Source organism: Triplophysa dalaica, chromosome 25, assembly GCF_015846415.1.
Source record: "Triplophysa dalaica isolate WHDGS20190420 chromosome 25, ASM1584641v1, whole genome shotgun sequence".
Taxonomy (NCBI): Eukaryota; Metazoa; Chordata; class Actinopteri; order Cypriniformes; family Nemacheilidae; genus Triplophysa; species Triplophysa dalaica.
This window is the reverse complement of record NC_079566.1, coordinates 12,120,230-12,136,943: the sequence shown is the minus strand read 5'-3', so window position 1 is coordinate 12,136,943 and position 16,714 is coordinate 12,120,230. Positions and strand designations below refer to the sequence as shown.

Here is a 16,714-nt window from a genome sequence, read left to right as displayed (position 1 = left end):
AAAAATGACAATGTCTTATGGATATTAGTGTATATATCACGTAAAACATTTAATTTAGGTAAGTCATCAAAAAAAAAAATTTCATTTTTATTTATTAAAAATATTTTTTGATTGAAAACACTGTGTATTCAGCATATTTGCTAAAAACTGTCAAAGCATGTTTATATTTTTGTTTCTACGTATACCATTTCTACATTTTGTCAGGTCTATGTAGATGCACCACAGATAAAATGTAACAATAAAACAATGATCGTTTTATTACACAAAAGGTCAATGTGCTGCGTAATTAAACCTCTCCTTTCAGACAAACCTGTTTATGTGACACTATGACCACTACACAGTTTACCTTTATGGAGTAATCATCATTGGTTTATTCCAGAATTCAAACAACTAGATAAAAAAGACAAGAAAATACTGAGAGCAAATATCATGGATCGCCTGCTGAAGAAATGTCGGATCAAGAGCAGTTTGGTCAGAGAGTGTCTGGCTGAGTTTTTTGGAGTCTACATCATAATAGTAAGTAGCAATGCTCTTCATAACATACTGTAACTACTTCACACAAACGTGGGGTTATTTCTCTAGTTATTTGTTATTAACCAGTGCATCTTACAAAGTTTTACTTTTCAGATTTCATTACACTTACATATCTTTTATACATTGGCCATCTGGACACTCGTACCACATCTGAAAATCTATGAATGATTGTTTTTTTACTTTTGGGTGAAAATGGATAGAATGTTACCAGCAGCAATCTAAGTTCAAGCTTGAAGACTTTGAACTTGCAGAATGATTATGTCACACCATCACAAACTTATATGATGAATCATCTGCTGAAACACCATCAGCTTTCATTGACAGAGCTAGAGTTTTATTTATGGGGTGGCCAGGGGATGCCCAAGGCTACTTCAGGGGGTCCATTGACCATGACAGAAAATCATAGTGTAACCCTGACCGGGCATTGAATGCACATCAATCTAACTTGATCTAATGTAACTTGAGTTCATTATACACAATGATGCAAAAATATTTTTTTAAATGTGTGTAAAAGATTTATTTTTCGTGTTTTGTTTGTCAAATTATTCCCATCGCTACCTGAAGCTCTTTGGCTGTGGATCAGTTGCCCAGGTGACAACCTCTCAAAACACTAAGGGCGATTACCTGTCAATCAATCTCGGATTTGCATTGGGCACCGTCTTCGGGATCTATGTGTCAAAAGGGGTGTCAGGTATGAAAATCTAACTTTTATCATCCACGAACATATGTCAAGTATATTACAGTAAGTTGGTTGAAGTAAACTGATAATGAATTGAAAAGTAATGAAAGTTTTGAGAGATCTCTAACATCCTTCTTTTCTGTTTTCCATCATCTCCATCACATTTATACAATCAGAATGACTGAAAAGATTTTGGGGCCACTTAATAAAAGACTTCCATCTTCCACAAACTGAAACACAAGTGTCTTATAATAACGTGCGTTACTCTTATATAAATATGTGTGTGTTTTGCCTTTGTAAGGAGCTCACCTGAACCCAGCTGTGTCCCTCAGCCTGTGTTTCCTGGGCAGATTCTCCTGGACACAACTTCCATTTTATGTGTTCTCGCAACTTTCAGGTGCCGTTCTGGCTGCGGCGACGGTTGCTCTTCAGTACCACGGTAATTATAACACCTGAGATGTCTTTGGGCTCGTGGTCTACCAGGGGTGGTATTATTGAAGACTGCTCATAGTGATAGTTCACCCAAAAATGGAAATTCTGTCATTATTCACTTTTTATTATTTTTAACCTCCATGACTTTCTTCTCCAATTGGCCATTCATACCATAAAAGTCAAAAGAGACCATTGACTTTTGGTTACCAACATTTTTAAAATATCTTTTTTTGTGTTCTTCGGAAGAAAGAAAGTCATACAGGTTTGAACTGACAAGAGGGTGAGTAAATGATGACAGATTGATCATTTTTGGGTGAACTATCCCTTTAAGAAACATTGTAGGCTAAATTAAATCTGTTTTTATCTTAACCAATCATAATTTTAATATATGTGTATGTTTCCAGATGCTATAATGCATTTCAGTGGAGGACAACTAACAGTAGATGGTGTTACGGGTACGGCAGGCATCTTCTCAACCTACCCCGCAGATTACCTGAGTCTGTGGGGGGGAGTGGTGGACCAGGTCAGAACAATTGTAAACAATATTAAACTTCACATATATGAAATGTCTTCATGACATTTTCTTCTGTAGATAATAGGTACAGCGTCTCTTCTGGTGTGCGTTCTTGCATTGGGAGATCCTCACAACACACCAGCACCACCCGGTCTGGAGCCTGTCCTGGTTGGAGCAGTTGTCATGGCGATTGGTGTCTCCATGGGGTCTAACTGTGGATATGCCATCAACCCAGCACGAGACTTCGGGCCAAGGCTCTTTTCTTATATTGCCGGCTGGGGAAACGATGTTTTCAGGTCAGTATTTTAGTACACCAATGAGTTGTGGTCAAACCATTTTTTATGATATTCATTTGACAAGTGAAAATGATGTAAACCGTCCTGAATGTTTGGTGTGTGTGGGCCAGGGCTGGACACGGGTGGTGGTGGGTTCCGTTGGTGGCGACATGTATAGGTGGTCTTCTTGGCTCGTTGCTTTATGAGTTTTTTATTGGAGCACATCATCCAAATACAGACCTCACAGATACTGAACACCAAACAACAACACAAACTCTAGAGATGGGAGGAACAGAACTGGACATTGACACTGTTAAAACCAGCAAGATGGAAGATCCTTCGATGTGAAGAAACTTGTCAAAGTTAAGTTATTGTATTTGCATTCCACATTTGTCATAGAAATAACATGTCTGTATTGTCTGAACTTAACAGAAAGGACACCGTCATCTGTACCGTACCAATTTACTGTTTTATTCAGAAAGAAGGGCAAGAGAAATGACACAGAATGTACGGCAGTGAAACAGGCAGTTCATCACAGAATAAGATGGCCATCTAGTGACTATGGAACATATACATATATTACGGGAAGGATATAAATTCACACTCACACGTTTGGTTCACAATATTGTTTCTAAGAATTCTTTTTCGACAAGCACGGATATTTTTGAAAGACTTTTACCAAAGAAAAAAACACAAACAACATTCAAGTTTGTACAAAGTTAATAAAACGCACAAGCAATCCTTCACACTGAATGTCTACTTTGAGAAGTCATAAAAATACTTCAGGCCCCTTGTCCAAACAAAAACGTTCACTATCAGTATTTCCACTTTAACAAGTCAACTAAGAAAAAATGCAAATACAAAGAATGAACTAATTCACATTTTTAAATGCAAAAACCATAACGAAAATGTATGCTATGCATTTATACACTTAGAAATGTGATCTGTGTATCTGTGATTGAAATGTATCAGTGTGTTTGTTTATATTGACCTTTTTAAAAAATCCATCAGTAATCCTTGACCTCTAATATCTGTTGTATATCTCCTGAACAACTGAAACTTTTTCCAATCACTTTGGATTTTTTTTTATTAAATTCTGAATGATTATCAAAAGACAGACGAATGCTTTGTATAAATAAATATCAGTACTACAATGTCTGTACAATCTTCTTACATTTAAAATGTCAGTGTTTCCTTTTTTGATTTCTTAAAAAACCTTCACTAGCACCTTTTTGCTTTAATGCCGTGTGGATTCGAGCGCAGCACTCTCAAAAGCTCTAAATCAATGTGACTTGACCTTGTGTGAATTCAGTGAAATGCTGGAGAGAAAAGGAAAATAAACTTTTTGTGTAATTTGGAAGACAGATCACATCAAAATCGGTTTAATGTTACAATCATAAATACAGGTGAAAAGTCTCACTCTCCTCTCATTGTATGGTCAACCTCGCATGCAGTGCAAAGCCTTGTTCTGATTGGCAGTTTTTGACATCTCGCTCTCTTACTAGGGCTTATCGGTCCTATGCGCCGTGATGAAAGCCATTCCGTGCGTGCGGAAGTGCGTGTTGAGGTCTGATGCTTTGTCAAAACGTCGGCTGCACACTCTGCAGCTTGCCCCTCCTTCCCCCTCCTCTCCTGCTTTAGGCGAAGAGGGCGAGCCATCCTGCGATGACTGCCCGGGCGACGCGTTTCCGCCACGACTGTCATGCTGACCTTGACGTAAGCGGTGTGTGATGAATTTATGGCGGCTGAGGGATCCGGCCGAGGCGAAGCATGCTCCACACTGCATGCACTGCTTAGGCGCGCTTTCTGCATCACAATGGACGGGAATGTGACGCTGAAATTCATCCCAGTCCTGGGTGGTAAAGCCGCAGGGTGTGCAGCGGAATGTGCCGTCATCCTCCTCCTGCTCGACCGGTCGATTCTCGGATGCTCGAGTTCTTTTCGCAGGGCCAGAGGAGTCATCTCCCGCAGCATCATCTGGGTCGGCCCCTCCTCCTCCGGGTGGAGCTCCGCCCTCATTGTCAAGATCAGAAGAACTGCCCGCCCCATCTCCTGGAGCTGAACGCTTCCTGGTGTTTGGACCACTCTGAGAAAAGAAATTCAAGATGAAGGAACAGTTTCATTAACTCGCCCTTAAAACACTATTTCAGCTTCAAAATGAAAATCAGTCATTATTTACATATTTTTTTTGTCATTTCAAACCTGTTTGACTTTCTTTCTTCTGCAGAAGAAGAAGAAACTATTTTGAAATTGTTGGTAACAGAAAATCATTTCCCTATTGTCCCTATTGACTTGTATTGGTTTTGTGCTCATACAATAGAAGTCAACGGGGACCGACAGTTTTTGATTACCAGCATTCTTCAAAATATCTTCTTTTGTGTTTTGCAGAAGAAAGAAAATAACACAGTTTCAAAATGACAACAGGGTGAATAAATGATGACAGAAGTGTCCAAATCTGATGAACACAGAGAAAGATATTTCGAAGAATGCTTGTAACCAAACAGTTCTTGGCCACTATTGACTACCATGGTAGGAAAAATGACTTTATAAACGTCTTTGTTCTGTAGAACACAAAAGAAGATATTTTGAAGAATGTAGGTAAGCGAACAGTTCTGGGACACTTTTGACTACCTTTGTCATTTTTCCTATGGGAGTCAATGGTGGCCAATAACTGTTACAAGCATTTCTCCAAACATCTTTCTCTGTGTTTCAAGAAATGTATACAGATTTGAAACAACTCAAGGGTGAGTAAATGATGACAGAATTTTATTTTTTGGGTGAACTCTCCCTTTAAGATGCAAATCATAAAATAGGTTTGAAATCCTAAAGCGGGATGGCATCCCAACTGACCTGTCGCTCTGATGGCTGTCGGGTTTTGATCCCGTGTCTGACGCGAATATGTTTTTCCAAAATTAGCCGACTGCTGAATGTTCGCTTGCCCTCTGAGCAGTGCCTGAGTAAGAGAGCGTACATTGGATGGGTTTGAGAAAACTAAAACACAGTACAGAAGTTCTTGAGATCTGTAGGTGAATAAACATGACTTACGGGCAGTTGAAGACTCTCTTTACACCTTCGTGTATTACACGGACATGTCGACGCAAACTGTTGGCCGAACTGAACGAACGTTCACACAGTCTGCACGGGAACTTCTTTATTAACTAAAGGAACAAGCAAAACAGAAGTCAGTCCAAAACATCATTTCATATTCATCTCTACCTCATGAAAAACTTCACGTGATATTTTAAAACATTTTTAAGACTTAAAATTAACTACCAACCTTCCCATGATCGTCCTTCATGTGCTCAATGTAATCTTCACTTTCTACGAAGCGTTTCTTACAGTCCCTGCACTTCCACTCCATGCTCCCGCTCTCTGGAGAACTGGGTTGATCTTCTTCATCATTCTCCTCCTCTTCGTCCTCCTCATCCCTTCCATCCCCTTCCTGCTCTCTCTCCTCTTCCTCTTGCCCATCTTCTTCATCCTCTCCATGTGCTTGGCTCAATTCTTCAGTATTGTTTTCTGTTGATTTAGGTTTCGAGGCAGTGTTGCTGACGGGGGCAGGAGATGAGGTGGTGGGCGGGGTCTCTGATTTGGCTGACAGGCCTCTGTGAACAGTCTAATAGGAAATATGGATAAACACATTCAGTTCAAGGTGGAATTAATATGAATGAGAGATAACGTGTCAGTTCAGACTGAAGTGGGTCTTGTATTTGGTTTGAGCTTTAGACAATGTGACACCAAAGTCACTTTGTAAAGGCCAACCAAATGTTTTACTGTATGCCTTTATTGACACCACATTCCTTGGTGCATGTGCAAAGAATGGGTAACACAAAAGGCAAAATGTAACAAATATGAAGCTTTAACAACAGGTCGTACCTTGATGTGTTCCATCATGGAGCCTTTCTGGGCGTAGAGTTTGGTGCAATCGGGACACTTGAACACGTGCACCTTTTGTTTTGCCAGGTGAGTGTCAAAATGCATGTAGAGCAAAGGCTTCTGGGTAAACACAGTGTCGCACATGACACACTTGTAGATCATCCTACAGAATGAGGATAATCAAGGGGTTGATAAAATGTCAACATTGTTCAATTTACTTGAGGTTTGTGATTGGTCAACATACTTGGCCTGTGCAGCTGTGAGGGTGGGATGCTGGGAAGTGATGTGGCTCTGGGCGCTCTGGGCAGATTTGAAGGCCATCGGGCAATTGGGGCACTTGTGGAACACCTCACAATGTGCAGTCTGAATGTGGGACTTGATAGAATTCAAACCTCCGAACACAACCTGACAACTGGAACACCTGGATAAAAGAGCGTTTGAATATAAGAGCGAGTCCCTTTCTTGTAAATCTCATATATGCCGGTAATTTATTTTTTTATTTGCATTGATTACGGCGTTATTTCCTTGCCACATACAAATGAACAACAGAAAACATTATTAGGAACCTGTAACCGATGCGGCGGGCAAAATGCAGACAGGCCTCTTCCAGATGGGTTTGAAAGGTAGCCTGGCGCCCGGTACCACCACACTCCGGACACACGTGAGGAGCACGATGCTTATGGATGCGCTGATGGGCCGACACACTGCACCAGTTAGGCAGCATCATAGGAGGAGAGCAAAGCATACACGTCTGAAAGAGAGAGTGCGACAGATAAAGATGACATGAGAGACACACAAATAGATTTACAAACTGCTATTTATTTAACACAGCTAGTAATGTTTTGCACTAAAGCAAGTACGAGTGCACCGCTATATACTGCATAATTTCTAGTTACCATGTATTTTATGTACTTTTGCCACCCTTACGGTTTTGTGACGTACCGAGTTAGGAGTAGCTCTGATTTGTTGAAAATGAGTCACTAATTCAGCTTTGCTTGTAAACTGAGCTTGACATTCAGGACACTTGAAGTTGTTGTACTGCAGGGCTTCGCCTTTCTTGCAGGGTAGGGGCATTAGGGCCTGGGGACTCTGTGGCCCGCGGCGTGCAGGGTTGGGCTGGGTTAAAGTCGTGCCTGGAGATGGAGAGTCCTTTAGTGGACTTGAAGTGGACGGTACTGGGGTTGCTCCTGTCGGAGTATTGGTGGATGGCAGAGGTGTAGAAGAGAGCGAGGGAGAGAGCACACCTGAGGAAAGAAAATGTGAATCTTTTTAACTGTATTGCAAAACCATATGTCAATAAGGGCTGTCAAATGATTATTCGTGATTAATCGCATCCAGAATATTGTTCAGTTTGTGTTTATAGATGTGTAGTGTGCATATTTATTTTGTATTTATAAATACATACGCGTGTACATATTTAGGAAATATGTACATGCATTTATTTATATTTAGCAAACATTCCAATTATAAATAAATATTAATTAATTATTTTATTTGATATTTTTATTAAATTACTTTATTAAATTGTTATAATGCATGTATATGTATGTGCTTATAAATACAAAATGTCTATGGGTATATGTTCAGATGTCCCTATCAAAAAGATTTTTTGTCCATAGAAAGCACATTAAACGTAAGTAATATGTTTACTTTATGGTTTCAACAACGTTTTTGGAGAATAAAATGTCAAAATGTATGTACAGATTCAAACAACATGCTTATTCTGTACATATTAAACTTTATAAAAGAATAAGGGAGCATATTACATTTTATTGTGCTTTAAATGAGTAAAGAAATCTTATTGACAAATGGGCAAAACCTAGGACAGTGGCAATTTTTAATGTTAAATTACAACTAATTAGCATTTAGGGTGAAAATAAAAAGTCATACATTTATTTTTGTTGTTAATATGCCTGACAAGATTATTATACTGAAATACATTTTAGTGGGCATCTTCTGTACATCAGGGGAAAATGTTTATTTATTTTTTTCCCAGAAAAACAAAAATTCAATAAACAGAAAACTTTTTCTTTTTTTGAACAACAACAATTTAAAGCAGAATTACACTTTTATTCTTAATGCTTAAACCCTTTTTCGCCTTTGCCCCATATGCACAGTACACAGACATATATTATGCAAACACACAAACTTTTATTCTGGATTCATCTATTAATTGTTTGACGGCCCTAATGTCAATATAAAATAAAAATTATTACCAAACTAAAAATTATGATTGAATAACTGACCTATAGGAGTAGTGTCTTGTTGGCCGATCATCTGTTCGACTGTAACAGGTCTCATCACCAGATGTGAGCACTGCATGACCAGGCCTCTTTCCTTGTGCTCCCGAGCGTGTAACAGCAGACTGCATTTATTGAAGAACGCCAGGCGTTTTGCGCAGTGATTGCACGTCACTTCTATTCTCAAAGAGCGCCGATCGTAGTGTCGCGCCAGGCTTCGTTCCAGAGCGAAAGCATCGCCGCATTCCAGGCAGCGGTAGCCAGTAGTGGGCATAGGAAGACCCCATTCAGTTGGTAGCGGAGTAGAAAGGTCTGGGCGGTAGCTAGGAAGCAGGTTCTTGCTATTGAGGATCTTGTTGAAAGCTTCAACCAGGCTAGACTGACTGCGGGAGATAACAGCACCAGTGCTGTTGACGATTGAGGCCGGTTTACAAGGTACATGAACGTTAGCCGTGCCACCATTAGTTTTGGCAACCGTGGGGCGCACGCTTATTCCACCGATAGCCGGCGTGATCGGTAGATTGGCGGCTTTTGTGATGCTGACTGCCGTGGCGGAGACCTTTGTTTTATCGGATTGCACGGACATTTTGTTTTGAACTTTGCTGGCTGCAGCGAGCATGGCACTACTGGCTTCAAGAGTGGTTACTGGTAGAGTTTTAACAACTTGACTGGCCGTGCCATCGTTTTTTCGGGCTCCTTTGGCCGGGCCGGCTCGACTGCCTGTTTGAGCTTTTATTGCATCCGTGCCTTTTCCTGCATTGGCACCTCCCTTCCCAGCCACTCTGGTGACCGTGCGGGTGATGCCTCCCGTTGATGTTTTAATGGTCTTAATCCGGACTTTAAGAGGCCTTGAGGGGGCGTTGCCACCCGCTACAGCTTTGCCACTACTGTTGGGTGTTGAGATGGTGTCTTCTGGAAGAGACTGTGCATTGTTGCTCTCTCTATCTACCTCCGTTTTCTCTCCATCCCTTTTGTCACTGTCCTTCCCATCCGTGTTATTTACATCCTGTCCGTTTTCTGTTGACGCCTTGTCTACTTCCATCTCTTCTTCTTCCTCTTTGGGTTCTCGAGGAGCTGGTGATGAAGCCACCGCTGGGCTGCAAGATCTCTTGGTAACCGCTGATGTTGGCATGGTGGACTTGGGGATCTCAGGCTCGGGGCTCTCTGGTGAGTCTCGTTCCTCGATCACATGTTCTGGATTTCGTTCCTCTTGTGGTAAACTCTTTCCGGTTCCTGTCTGCGCAGGTATGGAAAGCCAGTTCTGCTGAGCCTGGGGTGAGGCAGGAGACGCAAGGGGGATGTCACCTTGTTTGGGGTAAGCGCTGGACGATATGGATGTTGATGAGGGGAGCGAAGGAGACTGTGAACTTTCAGGTGGAGACCTCAAGCGGCGTGACAGTTTTGGAGGATTGGGAGAGTCTGGACTTTCATGGATGACAAGAGATCCTCCTGAATCAGGGTCTGAATCCTCATCATCTGAATCTTCGTGTCTAAACCCTGACGAACCGAGACGTGGGGTACCGTTAAACGGTTCTGTTAGAGATGTAGCAAGCGGTGAAGATGCCACAGCTCCAGAAACACGGGAACCGACGGAGGGAGAGGATGATGATGGCGAGGAAGATGAAGCTGTGGAGGGAGTAGAAAGAAGTGGCTTAGGAGGGGGAAAGAACGGAGATGCTGCCGCGCTCGGAGCAGCAGGAGCTTTTGCCTTGTCCGCAGCTTCTAAGTTAATATCCTGCTGCATATGTTGCTGTTGCAGAAGCTGCATTTTTCGAGCTCTTCCAACCGAGTCTCCAGCTCCTTGTGCCATCAGGGGCTTCAGTTTATTGAAGATGTTGGTACTCTGTTTAGAGGTGCTGGATGACCCATGGACAGGTCCTGTGGTCTCTGGAATCATCTTGGAGCTGCATATAGGCCACTGGTCCCCATTAGGCTGGCACCGAGCCTGAGACATATGTACTGCCCCACCCGATGACACAAAACCATTATGGTTGAGAGGTTCTGGCTCCGAGCTGTCACTGCCATCGAAGGGCTCAGGCCGAACCCGGTTCTTCACAATCACACTGACAATCGAAGGATCGCTCTGAGAATCCGTGGATGGGCTTGGAGACCTGAGGGATGAACTTCCTCCAACCGAACCGTCACCGGATTTTATGAGTGGCCCTGCGCCTGTTCCTTGATGCCCCTCGACCTCATCCGGCGCAGATTGGATAGCCTCCTTGGCATCGATGTCAGGAATATCAAACGCTGCCAACAGGTCATCGAAATCGGGGGTTTTCATGTCCCCCATGCCGGGACAGTGGACTCAACCCTAGAAATCACATGAATGAAATGTCAAAAATTGCATTGATATTGAATATATTGAAACGCATATTTTTAACAATAAATAATCATGGATCATATTTTATTGTGTTTTATTTTCAGGGGTTATTAAAACAAAAATTAAGAGGACATATAATTGTCTACAATATTTCATTAGAAAGGGGGTACATGCTCCTAGGACATTAATACGATTTTGTTATAATCTATATCTAGATGTGAAAATCGTATAGTAATGACACATAAACAAAACATTTATCATATATAGATTTCCATACTTGAACACAGTTTATTAATGAATGATTTTAACTGGTGAGGTACTTATGAAGGGAAATTTATTGAACGACTTTATCCACATTTATTCTGTTATATTGTTTAATAATACACTCAAAAGCTCGACATTTTAAAGAGAACAAAATAAATACAATTACGTGAAACAAACTACGCCTTACACACCGAGGCACAGCAAATGACACATATCGGCTTTTGTTAGCCCTGGCTAACAGCCACATACAGGCGCAGTATAACATTAGCATTGGTAGAAACCAAAGCACACAGCCATGATGTCTATATAAATAATACATCATTAAAACACATATATGGTATTAATATGAGCTAGCATTCATATGTTTATCAATGCGTTTTAACGAGCAACGTTAACAGTAAGGGACAAGACTGTTTAGCACGCTACAAGCTGCTATATCAACAAGAGCCAAAACAACCCCCATTTGACTTAACGAATCACAATAAATAAATAAATAAACAACAAATTACATCTAAAGGCAGATACGGATTTAGCAGCAGTATAACACGCGCTAATAAACGACATCCGAGGCATTTTTGAACAACACAAACGCAAAACGGCTAAAAACTGACCTGGCTAGCTACAAATGGTGACAGAAATTGAAACGCTAATCTAAAGATTAAAGGGCTTTTGTCACATGTAGTCAATTAAATGTCGCTTTGGTGCAAAAAGGCTGATAATTAAACACTCAGGGCGACATAAATATATACGTGAAGTGTATATTTAGGGTTGTTCTGTCATGACGGCAGGGTCCGTGCTGCCCCGTCGCGAGGGTCATTTAAGCGCAGGCCACTGCATGTGCATTTACCTGCTTATATATCTCCTCGCATGTACGCCGCGTTATACCTTTATGTTAATGCATTTTTGCACACACATGTATTATTTTCGCATCGCGTATTTTCATGCAGGGGCAGATGTTTTGTTTACCTGTATATTTGAGATTCCCGACTATCCTCGCTCCAGTTGAAGCGCCCTAACTTCCCGTCATCGATCGAGTACGGGCAGGACTGGAAAGATGACGATGAACATAATCGACAGGAAAATAAATATGTGTCATTTTTTTGCTAATGTAACATGTTTTAATGCCTTTTTTCTGGTAATATGAACCCTATTATAATTTAACGGAAATCTTTCAACACTGGTGTGCCGTTTTTTATTATGAGGTAATATTTTGTTTATTTATACTTCCAGGACTGTCCTTAGGTTGATTTGGTTAAGGCCTTCGATTAGTGGGATTGCGGGTTTCTTTACAAGCGCTGTGCTGTGTCGTGTTAAAACGTCAGATATAATTTCCCCCAAATTCCCACAGTTTTATTATGTCTGATATTGTAATTTAATAACTCCATGATTTGATAACCTTTTAAATAGATGATGATGATAAAAATAAATAAAATATGTGATTGCAGATTCTCTAAATGTATGTATATGCATTAGACACAATGAAACTGGAATTATTATAGGACTCTCGAGGCCAAATGCATTTTACTCTAAATTGTAAATCACCTAGAACCCAAAACGAAACCTGGGGGGTTTACCCTAAAATATCCTGCTCTCTACAGATGAATAATATGAGTACTAACGACACATGTACACTATGAAATTAAGTAGGAGGGCCATGGTGAGGTTGTGCTTGATTAATTTGAGACCCGAATCATCCTGTGACTCCAGAGATTTGTTCAGAAGCATCACAAAATGATACAAATTAAAAATAGGACACGCTGAAATGCATTATGCAGAAGAAAAATGCATTTCCTCAGCGCTCCATTCCGAAGTGACCATCACTCCCTTCGAAAAGTAAAGCTCTTGTGTAAACTCTAGAGGGAAAAACGCAATTAAATATTTAACTAAATTAAAATTAACTTGGCAAAAGGAGCAACAAAAACAACGTAATTTTCTCTTTATTTGTAGTGACGTTTTGTTCCCGAAAGGCCCTACGGAGGGCGATATATCCCGTTTGGAACGCATCGATGATCACGACCCAAAACTACAGAGAGACTTTTATTTTGAAATACTTCCGAACATCAATGACGTAAACACATCTCTCAAATGGTATTGGCAGTGCAAATATTTGAATTCATGTGGGCGGGCTAAGAACTCAGAAAGAGGGAAGTTTAAGAGCCAGGGAGAAAACTCATGTTTTTTTTTTGCAGATTGATAAAAGTACTTCACAAAGTATCTGGTTTATAAAGTAACAACACGGTTGTTTAGGAAGAGATAAACAGTAAGTGTTATGAATAAATTACTTTTATAAATACTGTACCTTGATGACATGTTAATCAGCGAGTGGTATGATTAGCTTGCTAGCTTTGTGGGGAAAATACAAACTTAGCATGAGTAAAATCTACAAGTTATTTGGGTAATAAAACTGACAACTAAATTTACTTTTTAATTTACGTTAAAACAGTCGCTCACTCTTTCTGGTGAGGTTACGTTAATTCTAATAAATATAACGTTAATCGACAATTGAAAGACACGTCAATCTAAAATGTAGACTGATGTTTTTTTTTACAATGTTTTCTTATAATATACTGAGTCTGTATCTATATATTTATCCAGAAACATATTGATCAGGACATGTCTCACAAGCAGATTTTCTACTCTGACAAATACGATGACGACAAATTTGAATACAGGTAACTCTTCATTCTTATGGTGACATCATTGTCACGTTTTGTCATTGACAATTCTGTCGTCATAGTTTCTAATTTAGTCGACTTTTTATTTGAATTATTTTAATGTGTTCGTTTTTCATTGTTTGTGGGGTAATTCAAATTGAGACTTGTAACGTGTTGTTTTCAGGCATGTCATGCTGCCTAAGGATATCGCTAAAAAAGTTCCCAAAACCCATCTAATGTCAGAGACAGAATGGAGGAACCTGGGTGTTCAGCAAAGTCAAGGATGGGTTCACTACATGATCCATCAGCCCGGTATGTGTGTCTCGTATATTTGACAAGCTGCAAAGATGATCTTACCCAAATATGTGCTTTTACAACAGCATAATTGTAAATGTCACCTGCTCTGTTAATTCATGAACGCTTTAATCCCTGTTAGAACCTCACATCCTGCTGTTCCGGCGTCCTCTGCCTTCGGCCTAGTCTCAGTGACATAAGAACAGTCAGGAACAGAACAAAACTGTAATAAGTGGACTTCGTGAGATGTGTCACAGATGTTGGGTGTATCTCGGATCAGTTTGTGTTGTCTTTGTGCTCCTTTCAACATATATACTAATTGTAGACTATTCTGTGAGACCTATATCCTCATCTATTGTTCTTGATCTTTGCCTTAACTGATATGAAATTACACATATTGTGTCGCTGCTCTGTATTTATTGTTATCTGCATTATTATTCTTTTAAGTTCCAAATCTCTCTTTTTTGTATGGGTGGCCCTGATAACTAACAAATATAAAAACATTGAAACTTGTGTTATAAAGTGCAGTTTGAATTTTTTTGAGTATATATACAGTGGTGTGAAAAGGTATTTGCCCCTTCGGGATTTTTTGTTTATTTGCATATATGTCATGCTCAAAGGTGGGGTGTCCGATTTTCGAATTAAGCTTATTTAGAAAAAGTCGGGGCGAGTACCAAAATAACATTGTAGCCAATCAGCAGTAAGGTGCAAAGTGCACAGGATGGACATTAGTCGAGCAGAGTGCTGACGAAAGCGAAAGAGGGGGGTAGGGGTGTGTCTGTTTTGGTGATTTGAACATGAATATCGGCTATGAGAAATCAGACATCCCGCCTTTAAATGATTCATATCATCAAATACATTTTTATATTACTCCAAGACAACCAAATTAAATACAATTTTTTTAAATAGTTTTATTTATTAAGGGAAAAAACAATCCAAACATTTCTGACCCTATGTGTCTAAGTAATTGCCCCCTTGGTAAATCATGAATTAACTGTGATGAATTGAGTAACTTAAATTGAGTTAAATGTCACTGGCCATACCCAAGCCTAATTACTGCCAGGCTGTTGAATGAAGAAGACACTCAAGTAGAACCTGTCTGACAAACTGAAGTAGCCTAAAAGATCTCAGATAGCAACACATCATGCCGCAATCTAAAGAAATTCAAGAACAGATGAGAAACAAAGTAATTGATATGCCTAGAAAGGGTTACAAAGCCATTTCTAAGGCTTATGGACTCCGGCAAACCCCAATGAAAGCTATTATCCACAAATGGAGAATGCATGGAATAGTGGTTAACGTCGACTCCTCCAGGAAGACACACAAGATCTTAAGAACTGCAGGCCTCTCAGTGTTCATGATTCTACAATAAGAAAGAGACAAAAATGGCATCCATGGGTGAGTTCCAAGGCGAAAACCACTGCTGACCAAAAAGAAACAAAGACTTTGCCTCACTTTGCTAAAAAACATCTTTATGATGCCCATTACTTTTGGGTAAATATTCTGTGGACTGACGAGACAAACGTTTAACTTATTGGAAAGGGGGGCGTCCTGTTACATCTGCCATAAAACTAACACTGTATTCATAAGAAGAACATCATACCAACAGTCAAACATGGTGGAGGTAGTGTGATTGTCTGGGGCTGCTTTGCAGCTTTAGGACCTGGACGACTGGACATAACTGATAGACCACGAATTCTGCGCTCTACAAGAATATCCTAAAAGAGAATGTAGATTTGTGACCTCAAGCTTAAATGCACGTTGGTTGTGCAGCAAGACAATGATCCAAAACACACCAGCAATTCCACGTATAAATGGACTAAAATCCAATTGAAACGCTGTTGCATGACCTTAAAAAGGCTGTTCATGCTCTAAGACCCTCTAATGTGGCTGAATTAAAACAATTCTGCAAAGAAGGGTGGGCCAAATTTACTTCACAGCGATGTGAACGACCCATTGAGAGCTTTCGCAAACGCTTGATTGCAGTTCTTGCCGCCAAGGGTGGCAAAACTGGTTATTAGGTTTCGGGGGCAATTACTTTTTCACACGGGGTCAGGAATGTTTGGATTGTTATTTCCCTTAATAAATAAAACAATAATTTAAAAACTTTATTTTGTATGTACTCTTACTATTTACACTGTGCAATATAACAATTAGTTTGATCTGGATCATTTAAACATGACAAATATGCCAAGAAAACAAAAAATTAGGAAGGGACAACTACTTTTTCACACCACTGTATTTAAAAAATCATACATAACAACTGATGACACTCTCTGTACCAACATAAGTTTGTTTTCCATCTAAATTTACAAATTAAATAATTCCACAGGATAAACATTATCTACGTTCAATCGAATAATACTAGGTTAATAATCAGTAATAATTAACTAATAATGAGTAAATTCTAAGTTTATTGTTTAAAAAAATGGGTGGGGGGGGTGTATTTAAAGCATTCTAACTTTACTGTTAAACGTGTTGTCCTCTCATGCATAACATGGTCCAATTGTCAAAAAACGAGTTGGACGTATGACGTAGTATTTCTGGGCTCGAGACACCCCCCACGGGGTTATGGAAAGTTCTGCTTTTACCAAACACGAATTACCAATACGTAACAACTTTTCGAAGTCAA

The 16,714-nt window shown here is 40.0% G+C and overlaps 3 protein-coding genes and 1 non-coding gene across 5 annotated transcripts; 2 read left to right on the top strand and 2 right to left on the bottom strand.

The window, feature by feature from the left end:
• Positions 1-420: 420 nt before the first annotated feature.
• Positions 421-2,890, top strand: aqp10b (aquaporin 10b). The gene is made up of 6 exons (XM_056741234.1): positions 421-516; positions 1,099-1,225; positions 1,515-1,652; positions 2,050-2,168; positions 2,238-2,455; positions 2,566-2,890. Exons 1-6 carry the CDS (start codon positions 430-432, stop codon positions 2,780-2,782), a joined length of 906 nt encoding a protein of 301 aa, XP_056597212.1. The 5' UTR covers positions 421-429; the 3' UTR covers positions 2,783-2,890.
• znf687b (zinc finger protein 687b) lies at positions 2,885-12,157 on the bottom strand. 2 transcript variants are annotated; one of them, XM_056741231.1, is made up of 10 exons: positions 12,101-12,157; positions 8,557-10,861; positions 7,253-7,554; positions 6,877-7,061; positions 6,555-6,731; positions 6,311-6,473; positions 5,712-6,050; positions 5,480-5,592; positions 5,285-5,387; positions 2,885-4,520 (listed from the first exon to the last, which is right to left on the bottom strand). In XM_056741231.1, exons 2-10 carry the CDS (start codon positions 10,838-10,840, stop codon positions 3,936-3,938), a joined length of 4,251 nt encoding a protein of 1,416 aa, XP_056597209.1. In that variant the 5' UTR covers positions 10,841-10,861; positions 12,101-12,157; the 3' UTR covers positions 2,885-3,935. The 2 variants fall into 2 exon arrangements, with proteins under 2 accessions (XP_056597209.1, XP_056597210.1); XM_056741232.1 differs by lacking the exon at positions 12,101-12,157 and adding an exon at positions 11,746-11,857.
• On the bottom strand, positions 6,137-6,272 carry LOC130416175 (small nucleolar RNA SNORA13). Its single transcript, XR_008906042.1, has one exon. It is a non-coding gene; the product is annotated as a small nucleolar RNA SNORA13 (small nucleolar RNA).
• Positions 12,158-13,260: 1,103 nt separating the features above from the next.
• On the top strand, positions 13,261-14,595 carry cks1b (CDC28 protein kinase regulatory subunit 1B). The gene is made up of 4 exons (XM_056741668.1): positions 13,261-13,394; positions 13,730-13,806; positions 13,973-14,100; positions 14,225-14,595. The coding sequence occupies exons 2-4, from the start codon at positions 13,748-13,750 to the stop codon at positions 14,266-14,268; spliced, it is 231 nt and encodes a 76-aa protein (XP_056597646.1). The 5' UTR covers positions 13,261-13,394; positions 13,730-13,747; the 3' UTR covers positions 14,269-14,595.
• Positions 14,596-16,714: the final 2,119 nt, after the last annotated feature.